The 18,480-nt window shown below is 53.5% G+C and overlaps 1 protein-coding gene across 1 annotated transcript; it reads right to left on the bottom strand.

Moving 5' to 3' along the window:
• Positions 1 to 1,106: 1,106 nt before the first annotated feature.
• On the bottom strand, positions 1,107 to 5,324 carry Polr2e (RNA polymerase II, I and III subunit E). The gene is made up of 7 exons (XM_052165879.1): positions 5,185 to 5,324; positions 4,108 to 4,282; positions 2,203 to 2,399; positions 2,013 to 2,071; positions 1,822 to 1,900; positions 1,637 to 1,708; positions 1,107 to 1,444 (listed from the first exon to the last, which is right to left on the bottom strand). Exons 1-6 carry the CDS (start codon positions 5,239 to 5,241, stop codon positions 1,643 to 1,645), a joined length of 633 nt encoding a protein of 210 aa, XP_052021839.1. The 5' UTR covers positions 5,242 to 5,324; the 3' UTR covers positions 1,107 to 1,444; positions 1,637 to 1,642.
• Between the last annotated feature and the right edge of the window lie 13,156 nt (positions 5,325 to 18,480).

The following is an 18,480-nucleotide window of genomic DNA, read 5'->3' as shown; positions in this document are numbered from 1 at the left end:
CAAAGATAAATGGCTGGGCGTGGTGGGGCTGAGGCAGGGGGGCTCTGTGAGGTCCAAGCCACACAGCCTGACTCATCCCCAGAAGCCGTGGGAGCAGGAGCCGTAGTGAACATCCGAGCCAGCTTCCTGGGAGCAAGATGGCGGGGAGGCGCCCATGAAGCTCCCTGGCAGACGCCTGGGTCACAGGCTAGCCTCGCCTCCACACACAAGCAGGAAGGCAGGCAAAACCAAAATAGGTGTTTAACCTGTTTGCGGTAGCACACGCCTTCAGCCCAGCACACAGGAGGCTGAGGCAGGGACACGGGGTTACACACACAGCAAAACCTTGTCCCAAAATGGAGCCATCAGAGTTGGGCCCCCACTCCGGGTGTGTGCCAGACACAGTGACAAGCCCAGTTATCACGGGGGCTCCAGCACCAGCCAGTGTGGCAAGACCCTCAGGACACCTGCTCCATGAGAGGCAAAGGTGTGGGACAATGGCAGGAAATGGGAAGAACAGAGCGCAAGACGGGAAATGAACTCCTGGGTGCTGCAGAGGCAGGGCCGGCCGGCCTAGGGTGCTAGCACGGCTGACACACTGTCCTGGAATCGAGATTGCTGCAGGAGCTCATGAACACAGCCAGCACTGCTGAGCTGTGACGAAGGGTGGGGCCTGGGGCACAGTGAGGGCTGGTCCTAACTGCCGGTGGCCAGGGGCTGCTCAATCAACAGCTGTTAGCGGGTACCTGGGGCACAGCATAGGCGAGCCGGAGGCAGGAGGCTCCGCTGCTAGGCCAGCCTGAGCACACGTGTGTGTGTGTGTGTGTGTGTGTGTGTGTGTGTGTGTGTGTGTGTGTGTGTGTTTGTGAGAGAAAGACTTTGTCACCTGAACACTGAGGTGGGCAGGAAGAGCATGGACCCCGGCTACTCAGGAAGCTGGAGGCCCATTGCACTGCCCTGTCTCAAATCTCAAAGTGGATAGGAAGGGCTGGGTGTGGCCCAGGGGCCTCGCAGTTGTGTGGTGCAGGTCCCTCCACAGTTCCACAACAGCAAGGCTACTGTGTGCTGGCTGAAGTGTGGCTCTCGGGGACCCACCATGTCAGGTACTAGGACCACACCACAGTAACTTATCTCCACAAAGTATCTTTTAATTCTCAAGAGAGTCCTTCGAGAATGGAGAACTCTGAACAGTGACTCCAGAGTGAGGAGCCGGGGTGTGGCTGCGGCTGAGGTTGCCTGTCCAGTGACAATGGCCGGCCAGGATGACCCATGGGGCGGCAGCTGTCGCTCTACACCAGGGTGCTGTGCAGGAGGCAGAGAAGCGGGCTCCGGGTCCCGTGTGCGCTGCTGGGGGCTTCTCCTCGTTGTTTTCCAGGAGACACTCTTGCACCGCGAAAGAGTCCACAAACCTGCCTTCAATTGCAGCAATCCTCCTGCTTCTGTCTCCAGAGCATTAGATTTCCCCCTGGTAACAGTATGGGGGTTTTGGGATTGTCTGTTTGCTTTGTAAGATAAGACCTCACTCTGTAGCCCTGGCTGGCCTTGAACTCGCAGATATCTGCCTAGCTTTGCACCCTGCCCTCCCATTACGTTTTATTTTTGTGGGTGCAGCTCAGATCCTCTACCGGGTCGTCCGGAGCCTGCGCCCAGGCCTCACCTGCGGCTACTGCACGAGGCGGTAGGTGATGTAGCGGCCCGCAGTCTCACTGGGGCGGATAATCTTCACGACCTGTGGGAGCAGGCAGAGTGGGGGGTTGGCAGGGCCTCAGAGAGAGGGAGGAGATGGAGGAACCAACAATTCCCAAAGGGCCTAGGAGTGGAACAACGCCTGTGGCTTCTCACCTGTCCTCGCTTGATCCCAAAGTACCGTGCCACGGGGTCTCCGGCCTGGATCCTGGGCAGCTGGCTCTCACGAAGCTTGCTAGAACAGTCAAGGAAGCGGCTGGCAGGCAGCGCCCTGGTGGGGGGGGGGGGGACGTGGGGACAGTAGGCAGGGCTACGGCGGGGGATCATGGGGACAGGGTAAAGGATACTATCGAGCCAACAGTTCCGTCACCTCCTCCTTGGTCATGACCACGTGCTCAGGGACTAGCTGTGGAGACAGAGACCCACCCGCAGTCATCAGGAACCTCGACAGACCCCCACAGGCTAAGGGGTACTGTCACAGGGCTGGAGAAGCACCCTGAGCCGGGGCGGTTGTGGTCCCGTCTCCCGGACACGCACCTCGTGTTCTGTGATGTTGATGAGCAGCTCCTGCTGCAGGAACTGCTCCAGCACGTACTTGGGAGCCATGTCCACCAGGGACTGCTTGGCGGAGGGCGTCATGCCCTGCTGCACCACGATCAGCGCGCGTGTGATGTTCTCCTCCTGCATGCGCTGGCAGTACACCTTGATGGTCTTGATGCCCACCTTGGGCTCCTCTGCCGGCACAAGCACAAGCGACCCTCACACCCACTACTGGAGCCTGCGGTCATACATAGTTTCTCTACTTGCAAGGGAAGACTAGAACATCGAGGCAGCCATGACGGCTTGGATATCATCACTTGGACTGGGTATCACTGCAGGAGAAAGCTGCAGAGTGGGGCTGGAGAGAGCGCTCGCTCAGCGGGTAAGAGCACTGACTGTCCTGAGTTCTTTTTGTTTTTGGAGACAGGGTTTCTCTGTGTAGCCCTGGCTGTCCTGGAACTCACTCTGTAGACCAGGCTGGCCTCGAACTCAGAAATCTGCCTGCCTCTGCCTCCCAGAGTGCTGGGATTACAGGCGTGCGGCACCACTGCCCGGCCTGTCCTGAGTTCTAGTTCCAGCACCCACATGGTGACTCACAACCATCTATAATGAGATCTGAAACCCTCTTCTGGGGCTGGAGAGATGGCTCAGCAGTTAAGAGGACTGCTCTTCCAAAGGTCCTGAGTTCAAATGTCAGCAACCACATGGTGGCTCACAACCATCCATATCAAGATCTGATGCCCTCTTCTGGAGTGTTTGAAGACAGCTACAGTGTACTTACATATAATAAATAAATCTTTAAAAGAAAACTGCAGAGTCTGCAGGCACTGTTGGCCCCTGGGGCCTGGGGATCCTCAGCAGGTCTGAGGTTTGGGGGATATGGTACTGTCAGCTTGGGCAGCCTCAAGGAGAAACTGACTGACCAGGAGACGGACTCTGTCTCCATGGGGCAAGCCTTGTCTCTTCATGCAGAGCGAAGGAGCAAGTTTTGGATGTCAAACTCTATACAACCTTTTTTTTCTTTTCTGAGACCTTAAGGTGTCTCACCATCAGCAGTTCCTAACCTGGGGGCCCTGACACCTTGGATAACACAGGTATTTACACACATAATGACTTTTTTTTTGTTTGTTTGTTTTTTGTTTTTTTGTTTTTTTCCGAGACAGGGTTTCTCTGTGTAGCCCTGGCTATCCTGGAACTCACTCTGTAGACCAGGCTGGCTTCAAACTCAGAAATCCTCCTACCTCTGTCTCCCAGAGTGCTGGGATTACAGGCGTGCCCCTCCACCACCACCACCCGGCACATAATGACTTATAACAGTAGCAGAATTAGTTATGAAGTAGCAATAAAATTTTACAGTTGGAGGTCACAACATGAAGCTTACCAAAGGATCCCAGCACCAGGAAGGCTGAGAACCACTGCCCTACCTCGTCCTGGCTGTCCTGGAAGTCACCATATAGACCAGCTGGCCTTGACTGCCTGCCTCTGCCTCTCAAATACTGGGTTTACATGCATACACTACCATGCCCATCCCTGTACCCCCAATTCTCACACTAAAAACCTAGGCCCCGGGGCCACAAAGCATCAGGCATTAAAGGAGACAAGCTGTCTGCGGAGAGGGGAGGCAGCTACACAGGGCCCTGGGCTCCCCGACAGCACTCACTCACAAGACACCTCTCAGACATGCCTGGGCTGCAGGCAGAAACTGCAGGATACAGGGCGGCTGAAAGCTGGTCTTGTGACTCCAGGGGTGACAAGGACACCAGCCAAAGGGAAGCTTCCCAGAGGAGACAGGGACAAAAGCAGGCAGCTGCCACAGTCCTACAGGCAACGTTAGGCCAGGGCAGGACACGCTCACTGGCTGGGCAGGGAGGATGTCACTACTGCCAGACCAAAGGCCCTCACCTGGGAAAAACACAAACATCTGGTCTGTGGGGTCGTCGTTGTGAGCCACCAGCACAGTAAGGTCCGTGCGTCTTGGTCGACCTTCACTGGGCTTGTCCCCAAACTGGGCCTTGAACTCCTCCAGTGTCTGGTCCAGCTCATCCTGGGTCACCAGGTAGCCACGGTCATGACACAGCTGCAGAGGCAAAGAGTCAGTTATCCTCAGCACTTAGCGCCCAGCCCTGACCCTGAACAGCCAAGGCTGGCTGGGGGACTAACACTGAACTGACCCAGCAGTACCCAAACTCTGCACAGGCTGGGACCACAGAGGCCCCAGCCTCCCAGGAACAAGCTGGGGTTAATCCCTGGCAACCTTCCTGTCCCCAGTCCTGTTTCCTCCTGATGAGGGAAGACAGAGCATCATCAGGATCACGGCTGAGGAACAGGCATGAGGTGGCCTCGTCAGATCAGGTCCTGGGACGCCATCACAGCAAAAATCAAAACTATGCATACCTCTTTCTCCATCTGCTCAACTCAAAACAACCAAGACTTCCCCCGTATATTTCTTCTTTATTTTTCCCCCAAAACACTGTTTCTCTGAAAGACCCTGTCTATCCTGGAAATCACTATTTAGAGCAGGCTGGCTTCTAATTTACAGAGATCCACCTGCCTCTGCCTCCAGAGTGCTGGGATTAAAGGCGTGCGCCACCATCGCAGGCTTGGTTTAACTTTTTAAAACATTGCTTTTCACCCTGTGTGTGCCTGGTGTCCCCACAGACCAGAAAAGGGCGTCAGATCCCCTGGAACTGAGGGTGCAGACGGCTGTGAGCTACCGTGTGGATGTCGGCGGTGCGGCCACGCAGCAGCCCCGCTACCGTTTCCGAAGCAGAGCCCACCCAGGATTTGCCTCCGAAGCAGAGTCAGGAGGCTGAAGCAGGAGGATCCGCAACAGCTGAGGCCAGCGTGGCGGACTCCACGCTGTAAACCGGGATGCATCCCAGCACCTGGGAGGCTGAGGCAGGAGGCCGGCCTGGGCGAGCACCCGCTGTTCGTCCGCAGCTCGGCGCTGGCTCACACCTCCCTACGCTCAAAACGCACCTGCATGATGGTCTTGCGGATCTTCCACAGCCGGTAGGTCTCCTCCTCGTCGTCCATGTTGTCACTCTTCACAAACAACGATGCCCGCGCGCTCACAGGTCAGCCGGCATCGAGCCTGCGCCGGACATAAAAAGGGCCCGCCCCCCCAGTGCGCCTGCGCGGAATGCCAGGAAGGCCCCCGCCCAGGTCTGTGCTGTCTTAGGCGAACGCCGGAATGAACCTATTTTCCCGGACAGGCTGCGCAGTGGGCAACCCCAGCGTTCACCGCGGCGGTGTCGGCCTCGGGAAGATCTCGCTCGGGAAGATCTCGCGATATTTGACCTCCTATAGGGTTTTTTTGTTTGTTTGTTTTGGATATTTTTTGTTTTGTTCTCCCCCCTCCCCTTAGGCTTTTGCAAAAGAAATCCCGGGTGTAATCCACGCCTTTAATCCCCGACCGAGGCCGAGACTAGCAGATCTGTGAGTTCAGGAAACCCTGTGGGGAAAAACTGAAAAGAAGTCGGACAGTGGTGTCGCACGCCTGTAATCCCAGCACTCTGGGAGGCAGAGGCAGGCGGATTTCTGAGTTCGAGGCCAGCCTGGTCTACAGAGTGAGTTCCAGGACAGCCAGGGCTACACAAAGAAACCCTGTCTCGGAAAACCAAAAAGGAAAAAAATAAAATAAAAAAGGGAGCTCAGTGATGAACAGCCAGGTTCATGTGCCTCAGTTTCCCTTATTATGCAAGGTTGTATTAGTAATATATGCACTTTGCATGAGAAATCGGATTTTAGCTCCCACATGAGCCGCCTGTAACTCGAGCTCCGGAGGGTCTGATGCTCCTGGCCTCGGAGTCCCACACTTACAGGTCCATATCCACATGCAGACACACAATATTAAGCCACTAAAGATCTACAATGAAAAAAACCCCGGTGTATGGTCATAGACGCAATCAACAAACAAGTGTGTCTGTGGCGGACCAACGCGTGAAACGTTTGACAGCTGGTGAGAAAATGGATCCCAGCGAAAGGCTTCCAGGGCTAAGCTCTTCCACGTCTACAGTTGGCCGGCACGGGCACGAACTGTTTGTCGTTTTCTGTGGGGAGGGGGTGTGCTGGCTTGAAGTCTGGGGTCTGGACCGGGTCTCGGCAGCGCAGGGAGCGGCCTGCTTCTGCCTCCCTGGTGCTAGGATTAAAGGCACCAACCACCACGGCTGGCAAGGTCTGTCCTTGGAAATCTCGATGCCTCCATTCTGTCCAGGTGTGTGTGTGTGTGTGTGTGTGTGTGTGTGTGTGTGTGTGACCTTGGGGTCTACAGATCGATCGTCACCCGGATCCTACCTGGGAACTTACGCTGATCCCACCATAGGCCCCGCAGACCCAGGTGGTGGATGCATTTGATTCTGGAGGCCAGGTGGGTAGATCTCTGAGTTCTGGGCTGGACCCCCCAAGCCCCTGTCGCAGGGGGAGCCCCTGACATCCACGGCCCTCTCATTGTGGGTGGGTGGGTGGTAATTAACAGTCAGAGCCTAAGTGTGTGTGCTTGGGACATTGGGAAAAATCACTGGGGCAAGGCAGGAGCCCCCCAGGGCCACTGGGGGGCATCCTCCAGCCTCCAGCCCGAAGTGCATAGACAGGCACCTGCCGGTAGGAGCCTCTCCTCCCCCTCCTCTGTGCCTGGGATCCTGCCACTTGGTGTGCAATGACTGGTGAGACTAGGGTCCCCCTAGCCCCTTTCCTGGGACCCTCTCAGCCTGTCCCTGTTCCCCATCTCCATTCTTTCCTGTCTCCACCTGACTGCAGAAGCCTCTCTACCAGGAACCGCACAGCAGCCATGCTTGCCTGGGATCCACAGAGAGGCAACAACCAACGAGTTAGCAGAGGCTTAGATCCCAGCATAAAGGCCCAGACCTTAGCCCTACCCACGGTAGTGTCATCCAGGCTGTAAAACGCAGCCCAGACAGTGCCAGCGACCGGGACAAAATGAAGGCCTGACCTGGCAGAGCCCACAGCTTTGGGAAAGTGTCATAACACAGTAACCTCGCTTCAGGCCTCTGCAGCGCCGCCTCTGGGGAAGTGTTCTTGCTAAGTGAAGTCTGTGAACCCAACCCATGGCTTTGTGCTTGAAAGCTCATCTCCGAGAACGGCCGGTGCCGCGCTGGGCGCCCACACACCCCGGTGTAGCTGCTGGCTGGATGATAAAGACTTTGTCTTGTCTTCTCGGGTGAACACCCCAGAACACCCGAGCAAGCACACAGACAGGAGCTGAGCAGGCAAGGTTACAGAGCTCCCCCTGGGGCCGGCAACCCTGCCGAGGCACAAGATGGCTGAAGGAGGAGCTGAGGGCGGGAAAGCAGGTCAAGGGCCTGAAGGGAGCACGGGAAAATCCCTGACTGCAGTCGGCCCAAGGAACGGATATACTGAAGTTCACAAAGAGAATCAAGCAGGTGCAGTGGTGCGTGAGCCTTTGGTCCCAGCACTCAGGAGGCAGAGGCAGGCAGAGCTCTGTGAGTTCAAGGCCAGCCTGGGCTACAGAGTGAGTTCCAGCACAGTCAGGGCTACACAGAGAAACCCTGTCTCGAAAACAAATATACAAAGAATCAAGTAAATAAATAAAAGCACTAAAGATAGGAACAGGGACCCACACTAGACGCTGTGCAGCGAGTGAGGGGCTTCAGGAAGCTCTGCCCTAACGGGTGTCTTCAGAGACTCCCACCCAGGGTGCAGGGATGTGCAGGGAAGAGAAGGAAATCTTACAGCAGCCGAGGGGCGAGGTTCATGAGCTCCAGCCACTGACCACGTGGGCAGCTGGCTGCAACTGTCCTCCCTGCACAAAGGAAAAGCCAGATTCTTCCAGTGGACTCCGAGTATGTTAACCACACTTCCCGGTAGGGAAGTGCCCGCAGTAGTCGGCCAAGACAAACAGAGCTCCGTGGTGTTTGTTTATGTTTTTCTCTGTATAGCCCAGGACTGGGAACTCACTCTGTAGACCAGGCTGGCCTTGAACTCAGAAATCCGCCTGCCTCTGCCTCCCAAGTGCTGGGATTACAGGCGTGCGCCACCACCACCCGGCTAAAAATATTTTTCTTTATTTTTCTTTTCTTTTTTCTTTTTTCTTTCTTTTTCTTCTTTCTTTTCTTTCTTTCTTTCTTTCTTTCTTTCTTTCTTTCTTTCTTTCTTTCTTTCTTTCTTTCTTTCTTTCTTACTTTCTTTCTTTCTTTCTTTTTTTTTTTTTGGAGAGAAGGTTTCTCTGTGTAGCCCTAGCTGTCCTGGAACTCACTCTGTAGACCAGGCTGGCCTTGAACTCAGAAATGCTCCTGCCTCTGCCTCCCAAAGTGCTGGGATTACAGGTATGCACCACCACATGCCCGGCTATTTTTCTTTTCTATTCTTTTCTTTTCTTTTTTCCTTTTCTCTCCCCAGTCCCTCTCGCTCCTGAAAATATTTTTCAATTAAAAGAAATAAAAGTAGACACCTGACTGATTTGAAACTCTGGATACAGAAATAACCTGAGATCTCTTAACCATTTCAATAAATACTCTGCCCCCCAAACCCAAGACCCTAGATACCAGGGATGTCCCCCAGGGTTGATGTACTGTGGAGCGCAGCCTGCTCTCCGAATAAACCTCTCACCCCAAAGACTAGTGCTCTAAAAGAGTCTCTAGGCCCAGAATGGGATCTTCTCTTCATAGCCTACAGAGCAGGAGGAGTAGAGGGGGGTGGGGATGGCAGGGATGGTGGGAACGCACTGGATTGGGTCTGACATTCAGCTAAGGGATTTGAGACCTTACAGGGATACACGGCCCAATGCCTGGGTGACAAGTAACAGTGTAGGTGTGACCCCCTGCAGCAGTGAGCGTTATAATCCCTTGAGAAAGCCCCAGGCTAAAGGAGGGAGATTTCCCTGGGACGTGACTGGCTGCCCAGAGCACCTTGCAAGGTGGCCTCTGTTCAGGGTTAGGACAGTGGGTGCAAGAGACGGAGTCTGCTCCTGCTCCTGGCTGTGTAGACCAGCACAGCAGACCTTTTTCTCTCAGCGTGGAGTACAAATAAACTTCCACATGTCACAGGACAGGGGATGCATTTTGTTACCCAATAGCTTTCCCCTCTGATGTAATAAGCCAACTCAAGACAAATTAAAAATGTATGTATATAAAAGCAGTCACACACCTTTAATCCCAGCATTAGAGGCAGAGACAAGACAATCTCTTGTGAGTTTGAGGCCAGCCTGGTCTATAATGTGAGCGAGTTCCAGGACAGCCAGGGCTACACAGAGAAACCTGTGACTTGAGAAACAACACAAAGGAAAGAAAGGAAAAAAAGAAAGAAGAGGAAGGAATGAAGAAAGGCAGACAAACAGTGGAAAGAGGAGTTAACAGACAAAAACCCACAGTGCAGCCAGGCGGCGGTGGTGGCGCACACCTGTAATCCCAGCACTCTGGGAGGCAGAGGCAGGTGGATTTCTGAGTTCGAGGCCAGCCTGGTCTACAGAGTGAGTTCCAGGACAGCCAGGGCTACACAGAGAAACCCTGTCTTGAAAAAAACAAATTCAAAAAGCAAAACAATACAACAACAACAAGAACAACAAAAAACCCACAGTGCAGCACTACAAACCTAATGCTGTTCCTCACCGGTCAGACTTCAGAACTATAACAAAGCAGGATGGAAGAACTTTAGATCAATTCAAGAAATAAAAATAAAACTGAAGGGGCTGGAGAGCTGGCTCAGTGGTTAGGAGCACTGGCTGCCCTTCAGAGGTCCCGAGGTCAATTCCCATGGTGGCTCACAGCCATCTGCAATGGGACCTGACGCCCTCTCCTGGTGTGTCTGAAGACAGCTGCAGTGCAAATAAATCCATCTAAAAAAAAGAAAGAAATTTTATGCGCTCGAAAAGGAGTAAAAATAAGAGATTTTGGTCCAGTCTGAGGTGCGTTCAAGCTCACTGGAGAACAGGATGCCGCGGCAGTCATGGCCGGCGCCTGAGCTTGCTCTCAGTTCATCCTGAGGTCGGGAACTTGCTGACAGGCGAAGGCCGGGGAGGACGGAGGATTCTGGGAGGACTGCTAGAGGGCCAGCCTGTAGGGAGAGCACCACAGGGAGGTGCTGCAACCCAGGGCGGGGGCGGGGCGGGGACGAGGGAGGAGGCCGCTGTCACCGCAGGCCCGGTGCTGATGCTGGATCTTGCAGAAGGAATGGCCGGCTTTCTCTCTGAAGTCTCTGTAGCGGGAGGCCCCGCCCCTCACAGGGACCCCCATCCCCTCTCTCTGCCTCCCCTGTTGTTACGCCTTGGCCCCTCTGGTAAGCCACGTGCCCTTGTGCGGTGCTCATGGGAACAGACTGTTCTATGAAAGAGGCGTGGCATGCGGCAGCATCCCCGCACTGCTGCTGTTGCTTTTTTTTTTTTTACGATTTATTTATTATATGTAAGTACACATACATTGTACACTGTGCTGACACACCAGAGAGGGCGTCGGATCCCAATACAAATGGTTGTGAGCCACCATGTGGGTGCTGGGATTTGAACTCAGAACCTTCTGAAGAGCAGTTGGTGCTCTTAACCGCTGAGCCATCTCTCCAGCCCTGTGTGCTTACACTGTCAAGACCTGTGTCAGGTGACTACAGCCGCCTCTAACTCGAGCTTCAGTGGGGTCCAAGGCCTCTGAGTTGCACGTGTACCTGAACACACATCATAAACACACATGCAGATACACACAAAGACATAATTAAAAGCAGTATAAATCAATAAACACTTAGGAGGCAGAAGCAGGCAGATCTCAGTCTGAGGCCAGCCTAGTCTACATAGCAAGATCCAGTCCAACCAGGACTACATAGTGAGACCTTGTGATGGTTTGTATGTGCTTGGCCTGGGGAGTGGCGCTATTAGGTGTGGCCCTGTTGGCGTGGGTATGTCACTGTGGGCTTGGGCTTTAAGACCCTCACCCTAGCTGCCTGGAAGCCAGCCTTCAGATGAAGATGCAGAACTCTCAGCCTCTCCTGCACCTCGCCTGCCTGGACGCTGCTGTGCTCCTGCCGTGATGACAATGGACTGAACGGCTTAGCCTGGAAGCCAAGCCCAATTAGCTGTTAACTGGTTTTTTTTTTGTTTGTTTTTTTGTTTTTTTGGGTTTTTTTTTTGGTTTTTTTGAGACAGGGTTTCTCTGTATAGCCCTGGCTGTCCTGGAACTCACTCTGTAGACCAGGCTGGCCTTGAACTCAGAAATCTGCCTGCCTCTGCCTCCCAAGTACTGTAAATGTTATCCTTACAAGAGTTGCCTTGGTCATGGTGTCTGTTCACAGCGGTAAAACCCTCACTAAGACAGACCCTGTCTCAATAAAACAACACAAAACCTCATCATCATCAGAGGTGTGGTCGGGGCTCAGTGGGTAGATCACTATAGTAGCATCTACCTGAAGTCCTGGGTTCCAGCCCCAGCTCCACATGAACCAGGGATGCGAGGCGTACCTGATTGTCATCCCAGAACCCAGAAGCTGAGTGTCTTAGTCAGGGGTTCTATTCCTGCACAAACATCACGATCAAGAAGCAAGTTGGGGAGGAAAGGGTTTTATTCAGCTTACACTTCCACGCTGCTTGCTATTCATCACAAAAGGAAGTCAGGACTGGAACTCAAGCAGGTCAGGAAGCAGAAGCTGATGCAGAGGCCATGGAGGGATGTTTCTTACTGGCTTGCTTCCCCTGGCTTGCTCAGCCTGCTCTCTGACAGAACCCAAGAACACCAGCCCAGGGATGGCTCCACCCGCAAGGGGCCCTCCCCCCTTGATCACTAATTGAGAAAATGCCCCACAGCTGGATCTCATGGAGGCACTTCCCCAACTGAAGCTCCTTTCTCTGTGATAACTCCAGCCTGGGTCAAGTGGACACACAGAACCCGCCAGTACACTGAGGCAGAAGGGTTGCTTTAACTTTTTGGCCAGTGTAGGCTAGGTGTTGAGTTCTAGACCTACCAGGTCTACAGAGGTAAAGCGTTACAAAAGAAAACAAACACAACCAAATAACTGTGCGTGGTTTCTTTGTGGCCATTTGTAATTGGGGCTGCCCGCCCTGGGGCGCCTTAGGGAGGGTCAGGGTGGGGCTCTTCCCGGGGTGCCTGAGGCTCTGCTGGAATCTACGCCAGGGCCAGTGAGGAGCTGCTGTTCTGGGTGGCCCACAGGTTTGCAGGTCCCCTGGGTTCAGGTCTTGCTGAGTGTCCTTCTGCCTCTTCTCTGGTTCCTCCCCTGCCCTGCACACCAGGGAAAGGAAGTGTCCCCTGCAGCTGCGCTGGGTCTGCGGCTGCGCTGGGTCTGCACAGATGATCATGCATTCCCAGACCAAGCTGCAGCCATAGCGCTTCTGAACTACCACAAAAGGCAAGAAAGAGGAGCCAGGTGCCTTGGCAACCAGGTGTCTGGAGGCACGGGAGCCTGCCACTGCCAACTTGGACAAGGTTGCCATGACTTAGGAACAAGACCAGAGGCGACTGGGGACCTGAGGCCTAAGCCGGCCCAGGCAGGATATCAGGGCAGGAAGGAAAGGCAGCGGAGGTGGGAAGACTGGGCAGGCAGGCCGCAGAGGGGAGCAGCAGGGAGGAGAGGGGAGTGGAGGGGGCCTGAGGAGGGGGTCCTGGGCCGGGTGAGGGGGTGACCCGTGATCAGCGTAAGGGCCTGGCGTGGGTGGCAGGCTGACAGGGTTGGCTGCAGGGGCAGTGCGGCTGCTGGGGCAGTGACGGCCACAGCAGCTGGAGGAAAAATAGGTGTCTGGAGCACGTGGGTCCCCGGCCCTGGGCGACAACTCGGGCCCTGGGGCCTTAGCACAGGGACTCACTGAGCAGACAGGGACCAGAAACGACAAAGGGCTGGAGGGAGTGAAGACTGCGCGGTGCTTTGAATGATCAGGGGCTGGAGAGCCCGTCCATGGAGAGCAGTGTCTGTGCAGTTGTAGTGGGAACTGGAGTCGGGTTCCCGCACCCGTGTGGTGGCTCAGTGCGGGGGACCGGACTCTGTCGTCCATGTACAGAGGAGGAGGGGGAGGGGAATGCGGCTGAAGGCTGAACAATTACTGTAGTGTGTAATGATTCCATTGTAGGAGCAGCCCAGGAGAACGCAGGCTCAGCGTGGGAAAGTGAAAACATAAACCCTTGGGAGCACACACTTTAATCCCAGGAACTCTGCAGGAGGAGTCTGTGACTTCAAGCTCAGCTTGGTCTACAGAGTGGACTCCCCTTTAAAAAAAAAAAGGACTGGGGGGGGGGCGGCGGCTGGAGAGATGGCTCAGCGGTTAAGAGCACTGGCTGCTCTTCCAAAGGTCATGAGTTCAAATCCCAGTAACTACACGGTGGCTCCTATCTATCAATAATGGGATCTGCCGCCCTCTTCTGGTGTGTCCGAAGACAGCTACTGTGTACTCACATATAAATAAATCTTTAAAAAAAAAAAACATTAAAGCCGGGCGGTGGTGACGCACGCCTGTAATCCCAGCACTCTGGGAGGCAGAGGCAGGCAGGTTTCTGAGTTTAAGGCCAGCCTGGTCTTCAGAGTGAGTTCCAGGACAGCCAGGGCTACACAGAGAAACCCTGTCTCAAAAAAAAAAAAAAAAAAAAAAAAAAAGACTGCAGTTAAGAGTGTCAACTGCTCTTCCAAAGGTCATTAGTTCAAATCCCAGCAACCACATGGTGGCTCACAATCATCTTTAATGAGACGTGACGCCCTCTTCTTGGGTGTCTGAAGACAGCTACAGTGCACTTAACATATAATAAATAAATCTTTAAAAAGGACTGGAGAGATGGTTCAGTGGTTAGAGTACTGGACGCTCTATCAGAGGACCCAGGTTCAGCTCAGGGTCTATGTGTACAGCATTCTGCCTATAACTCCAGTTCCAGGGGACCTGACACCCTCACACACATACACGCAAACAAAACACCAAATGCACTCAAAACCAAAGCCACCTGCCATGCTGTTTTCTGTGTCACAGAAGCCAGGGCGACTGACTGGATTCCGGTGCCAGCACCGTCTGAGGAAGACATGGAGGTGTGGCTGAGGCTGTCTTCTAAGCCAGGGCCCTCTCAGGCTGGGCCTGCCCTGCCCTGACTAAGCACACAAAGGCGCCACTGTCTGAGAGCCAGAGCCGCCTCCGCGGAACCAGGTGGTGGCGTGAGGTCTCAGGAGACGCCAGTCTGGCCTTTTCTTATCCTTATTTGGTTTTGGTACAGGGTCTTGTGTCACCCAGGATGGCCTCCTGCCTTCAGTGTTGGCGTTCTAGGATGACAGTTGGTGCACACTGTCCCTTCTTTGCCGGGCTCAGAACCCGGGTCTTTGGCATGTGAGGGTGGGAGGTGAGCTTTCTCCACTGAACTCACAGCCCAAGTTTTTTGGTTTTTGGTTTTTGTTTTGTTTTGTTTTGAGACAGGGTTTCTCTGTGTAGCACTGGCTGTCCTGGAACTCACTCTGTAGACCAGGCTGGCCTCGAACTCAGAAATCTGCCTGCCTCTGCCAAGTGGATTAAAAGCGTGTGCCACCACTGCCCAGCTCCTTAGTTCTTTTAAAAAGATCATATGGCAAGCATGGTGACAGCAAGGTCTTGGACCTTGACTGCTGTGTGGGTTCCTCTATTTCCCACCATTTATTCCTTTGGATTCATCTAACTCTGAAGAGAGACAGAGACAGAGAGAGGAGAGAGATCTCTGAATCTAATTTCTTGTTTCTTCTTTGAGCACAACTACTACCAAACTGCAGCCAAGCCCCCGGAGCCACCACCAGCCCCGCCGCCCAGAGCCCTAGCAGTTACATAGTCTCTGAGAAGCTGTCAGCCTTCCATTCCTCACACACTCCCAGAGACTCAGAAACTGTCTGCAGCTGGCAAAACCACATCTCTGCTGGAGCACGAGGCAAATCATAGTCTGCTACCGCGGACAGTCCAACGCAGCCCACATCCCACACCTGGGGTTAAAACAAAAACACATTCTTATAATTTTTTTTTTAAATTTTTTTAAGAAACCAAAATTCTGGGCTGGGTGGTGGTGGCGCACGCCTGTAATCCCAGCACTCTGGGAGGCAGAGGCAGGTGGATTTCTGAGTTCGAGGCCAGCCTGGTCTACAGAGTGAGTTCCAGGACAGCAGGGCTACACAGAGAAACCCTGTCTTGAAAAAACCAAATCTGAAAAACAAAAAACCCCCAAAATTCCAGAATTCTCTCCAGCACTGGAGGAAAGAGGTCAGTCTGATCTGCATGATGAGAAAGGCAGAGATTGAGAGAGAGAGAGAGAGAGAGAGAGACACGCAGGCAGGCCGGAGAGACGGTCTTTGGTTAGGACACTTGCACAGGACCTATGTTACATTTCCAGTGCCCACAGAGTGGCTCCTAATCATCCAGAACTCCAGTTCCAGAGGATCCATGACCATAGCCAGGTATGCCCCGCCCCACAGACCTGGCCCACTATAAAAGGGGCTGCTTGCCCCTCCTCTCTCTCTCATCCCACTCTCACCTCTCTGCCCCTCTTGGGCTCTCCTCCCCCCCCTCACCCTCATAGCCATGGCTGGCCTCTACTTATCTACTCTTGCTCTCTCTCTCCCTATGCCTTTCTCTACCTCCACTATACCAGTAACTCCCATCGTCTGCCCTGAATAAACTCTATTCTATACCATGTCTGTGTGCGTGTCATCCCCCAGGGGGAAGAGGTGCCTGGGCATGCGACCACCTAGGCACCCCCTTCCCCCACACCGCCGTGCCACACTCTAAACCCCCCATTCTCTCTTTTTAAGCCCCCTTCATTTATTATTCTATGTAAGTACACTGTAGCTATATTCAGACACTCCAGAAGAGGCCGCCAAATCCCGCTACAGATGGTTTTGAGCCACCATGTGGTTGCTGGGATTTGAACTCAGGACCTTTGGAAGAGCAGTCAGTGCTCTTAACCACTGAACTATCTCCCCAGCGCCCCCATGTCCACTTCTGACCTCTGTAGACACTAGACACACACATAGTATACAGATATATGCAGACAAAACACTCAGCACAAACACTCATACACAAACACAAACATTCATACACAAACACTCATACACAAACAAATAAATGTGAATCAACTCCATAAATGTTTAAAGGGAAAGGAGTTACCCTGGGTGCGTGTGCTTCAAAAATTAACATGCCTTCATGACCCAAGCGCAAAGGACTACGGGTCTCAGACACAAGAGTGAGGTATGTGGGAGGAGTGGGGATTGAAGACTAAAGGCTACAGCAGCAGCTGGGCCTCAGAGCTCTTGCAAGAGCTGATGACGCAGGCCAAGCAAGTTTATTAAAGAGAACATCGTCCTCAGTCCTCCGTCCTCCGCCCTCCGTGCAGTAGCGGCACACCTTTGATTCTGGAGGCAGAGGCAGGAGAGGCTCGGTGAGTTTGAGGCCATCCTGGGCTTCATAGGAAAACTCTGTCTCACACAGACTTTGGAAATCCAGCATCCTATTTGCAGGTGGGGAAGGGTCTAAGGCAGCAGAGTTAAATCAGATAATGTACTGGCGGGTTTTGTGTGTCAACCTGACACAGGCTGGAGTTATCACAGAGAAGGGAGCTTCAGTTGGGGAAGTGCCTCCATGAGATCCAGCTGTGGGGCATTTTCTCAATTAGTGATCAAGGAGGAAGGGCCCTTGTGGGTGGAGCCATCCCTGGGCTGGTGGTCTTGGGTTCTATAAGAACAGCCTGAGCAAGCCAGGGAAGCAAGCCAGTAAGAAACATCCCTCCACGGCCTCTGCATCAGCTCCTGCTTCCTGACCTGCTTGAGTTCCAGTCCTGACTTCCTTTAGTGATGAACAGCAGTGTGGAAGTGTAGGCTGAATAAACCCTTTCTCCACAACTCGCTTCTTGGTCATGATGTTCGTGCAGGAATAGAAACCCTGACTAAGACAGACACTATTTGCAAAGAGCTCTTGGGACATCTCAGACATGTCTTGCCTTAGGACCAAGCATCACAGCCCTTCAGGGGAGAAACCTGGGTTCTTGGGGAACAAAACCTTAACTCTTGAGGCTCCAGCCCCGACCCCAGGCTGGACCTTGCCGTGGTGTGTGCCCCTAGACCAGGGCACAGAGCTAGCATTCCCTTTGTCCTTCTGAGAGAGCCTAGGGCTGATCTGGCTCCCTGCCAAGGCTTGCACAGTGCGAGGTCTTTCTAACACAGATCACTGAAGGGAGTCCCGAGAGCACCTGACCAGGTCTGGGCAAAGCACAAAGCGTCCAGCCAGCAACAACATCCTCTTAGCTCACTGGTTCTCAGCCTTCCTGATGCTGCGACCCTTTAACCCAGTTCCTCATGTTGTTTTGACCCCCAGGCCCCCCCCCCCAAATATTTTCATTGCTACTGTAATTTTGTGACTGTCAATGAATTGTATTGTAAATATCTAGTGTGCAGATGATCTGATAGGGAAGAGCCTCTGCGAGTCCCCAAAGGGGTCTCGACCCGACTTATTTGATCAGTTAAACATGTCTGACAGAGGCTGAAACCCCAGTGCTGTTTGGACGGAGGAGGAGATTTATGGTGGTTTAAATAGAATTTCAGCCATTTGGTCACAGACCGGGGGTTCTGTTGCTTGACAGAATCCCACCCTTCCTGAGAGCAGCACTGAGGAAAGATGAGATGGACTGGCGGCAGGACTCCGCCGCGGGGGCCTTTGAACCCCAGGGCTTTGATATGGGCACCGCGTTACTGGCCAGCTGGAGCTTACCTGGCTAATCCTACCCGCCAACCTAGGCTGTTCTCTGGCCTCCAGTTCTTCCTTGGCCCCGGCCAGGCTGCTCAGCTGGGAGCATTCCCTTGGCTAAATTCCACTTTGCATAACTTAATCTTTCCTAAATCCTTTTAGCAGGTCATCCGTGACATCAGTTTCTTATTCCCAGGGTGCCCTGTTGGTGGCTGTGCCTCTGTCTTTCGAATGCTTGGGAGGCAGAGGCTCCAAGGAGCTGAGGGCAGCCTGGGGAAAGGAAAGGCCTGTCTCAGAAAACAAAGGAAATTAGAGACAAAGAGTGGGGCTTAAGGCCTCTCTTGGTATGTCCAAAACCTGGGGGTCACACCCAGCACCCCATAAACAGGCATGAACAACCCTGTCACCCCAGCACTCAGGAGGTTGAGGTGGTTCAGGAGTTCAAGGTTATCCTTGGCTAGAAAGTGAGTTTCAGGCCAGCCTGGGCTACGTGAGAGACTTTGTCTTGAAAATAACAAAGAGGTAAAAGCCTCTGTCTTGGTCCTTCTTGGAGCTGGTAATGTCTCAGGAGCCACCAAACAACTTCCTGTGATGGCCCAGACCTTTGTTTCCCAAGTGGCTGAAGTGGGTGAAGTTGGGTC

The sequence above is a fragment of the Apodemus sylvaticus genome, chromosome 20 (genome assembly GCF_947179515.1).
Source record: "Apodemus sylvaticus chromosome 20, mApoSyl1.1, whole genome shotgun sequence".
NCBI classification, from domain to species: Eukaryota; Metazoa; Chordata; class Mammalia; order Rodentia; family Muridae; genus Apodemus; species Apodemus sylvaticus.
This window is presented reverse-complemented; position numbering and strand designations above follow the sequence as displayed.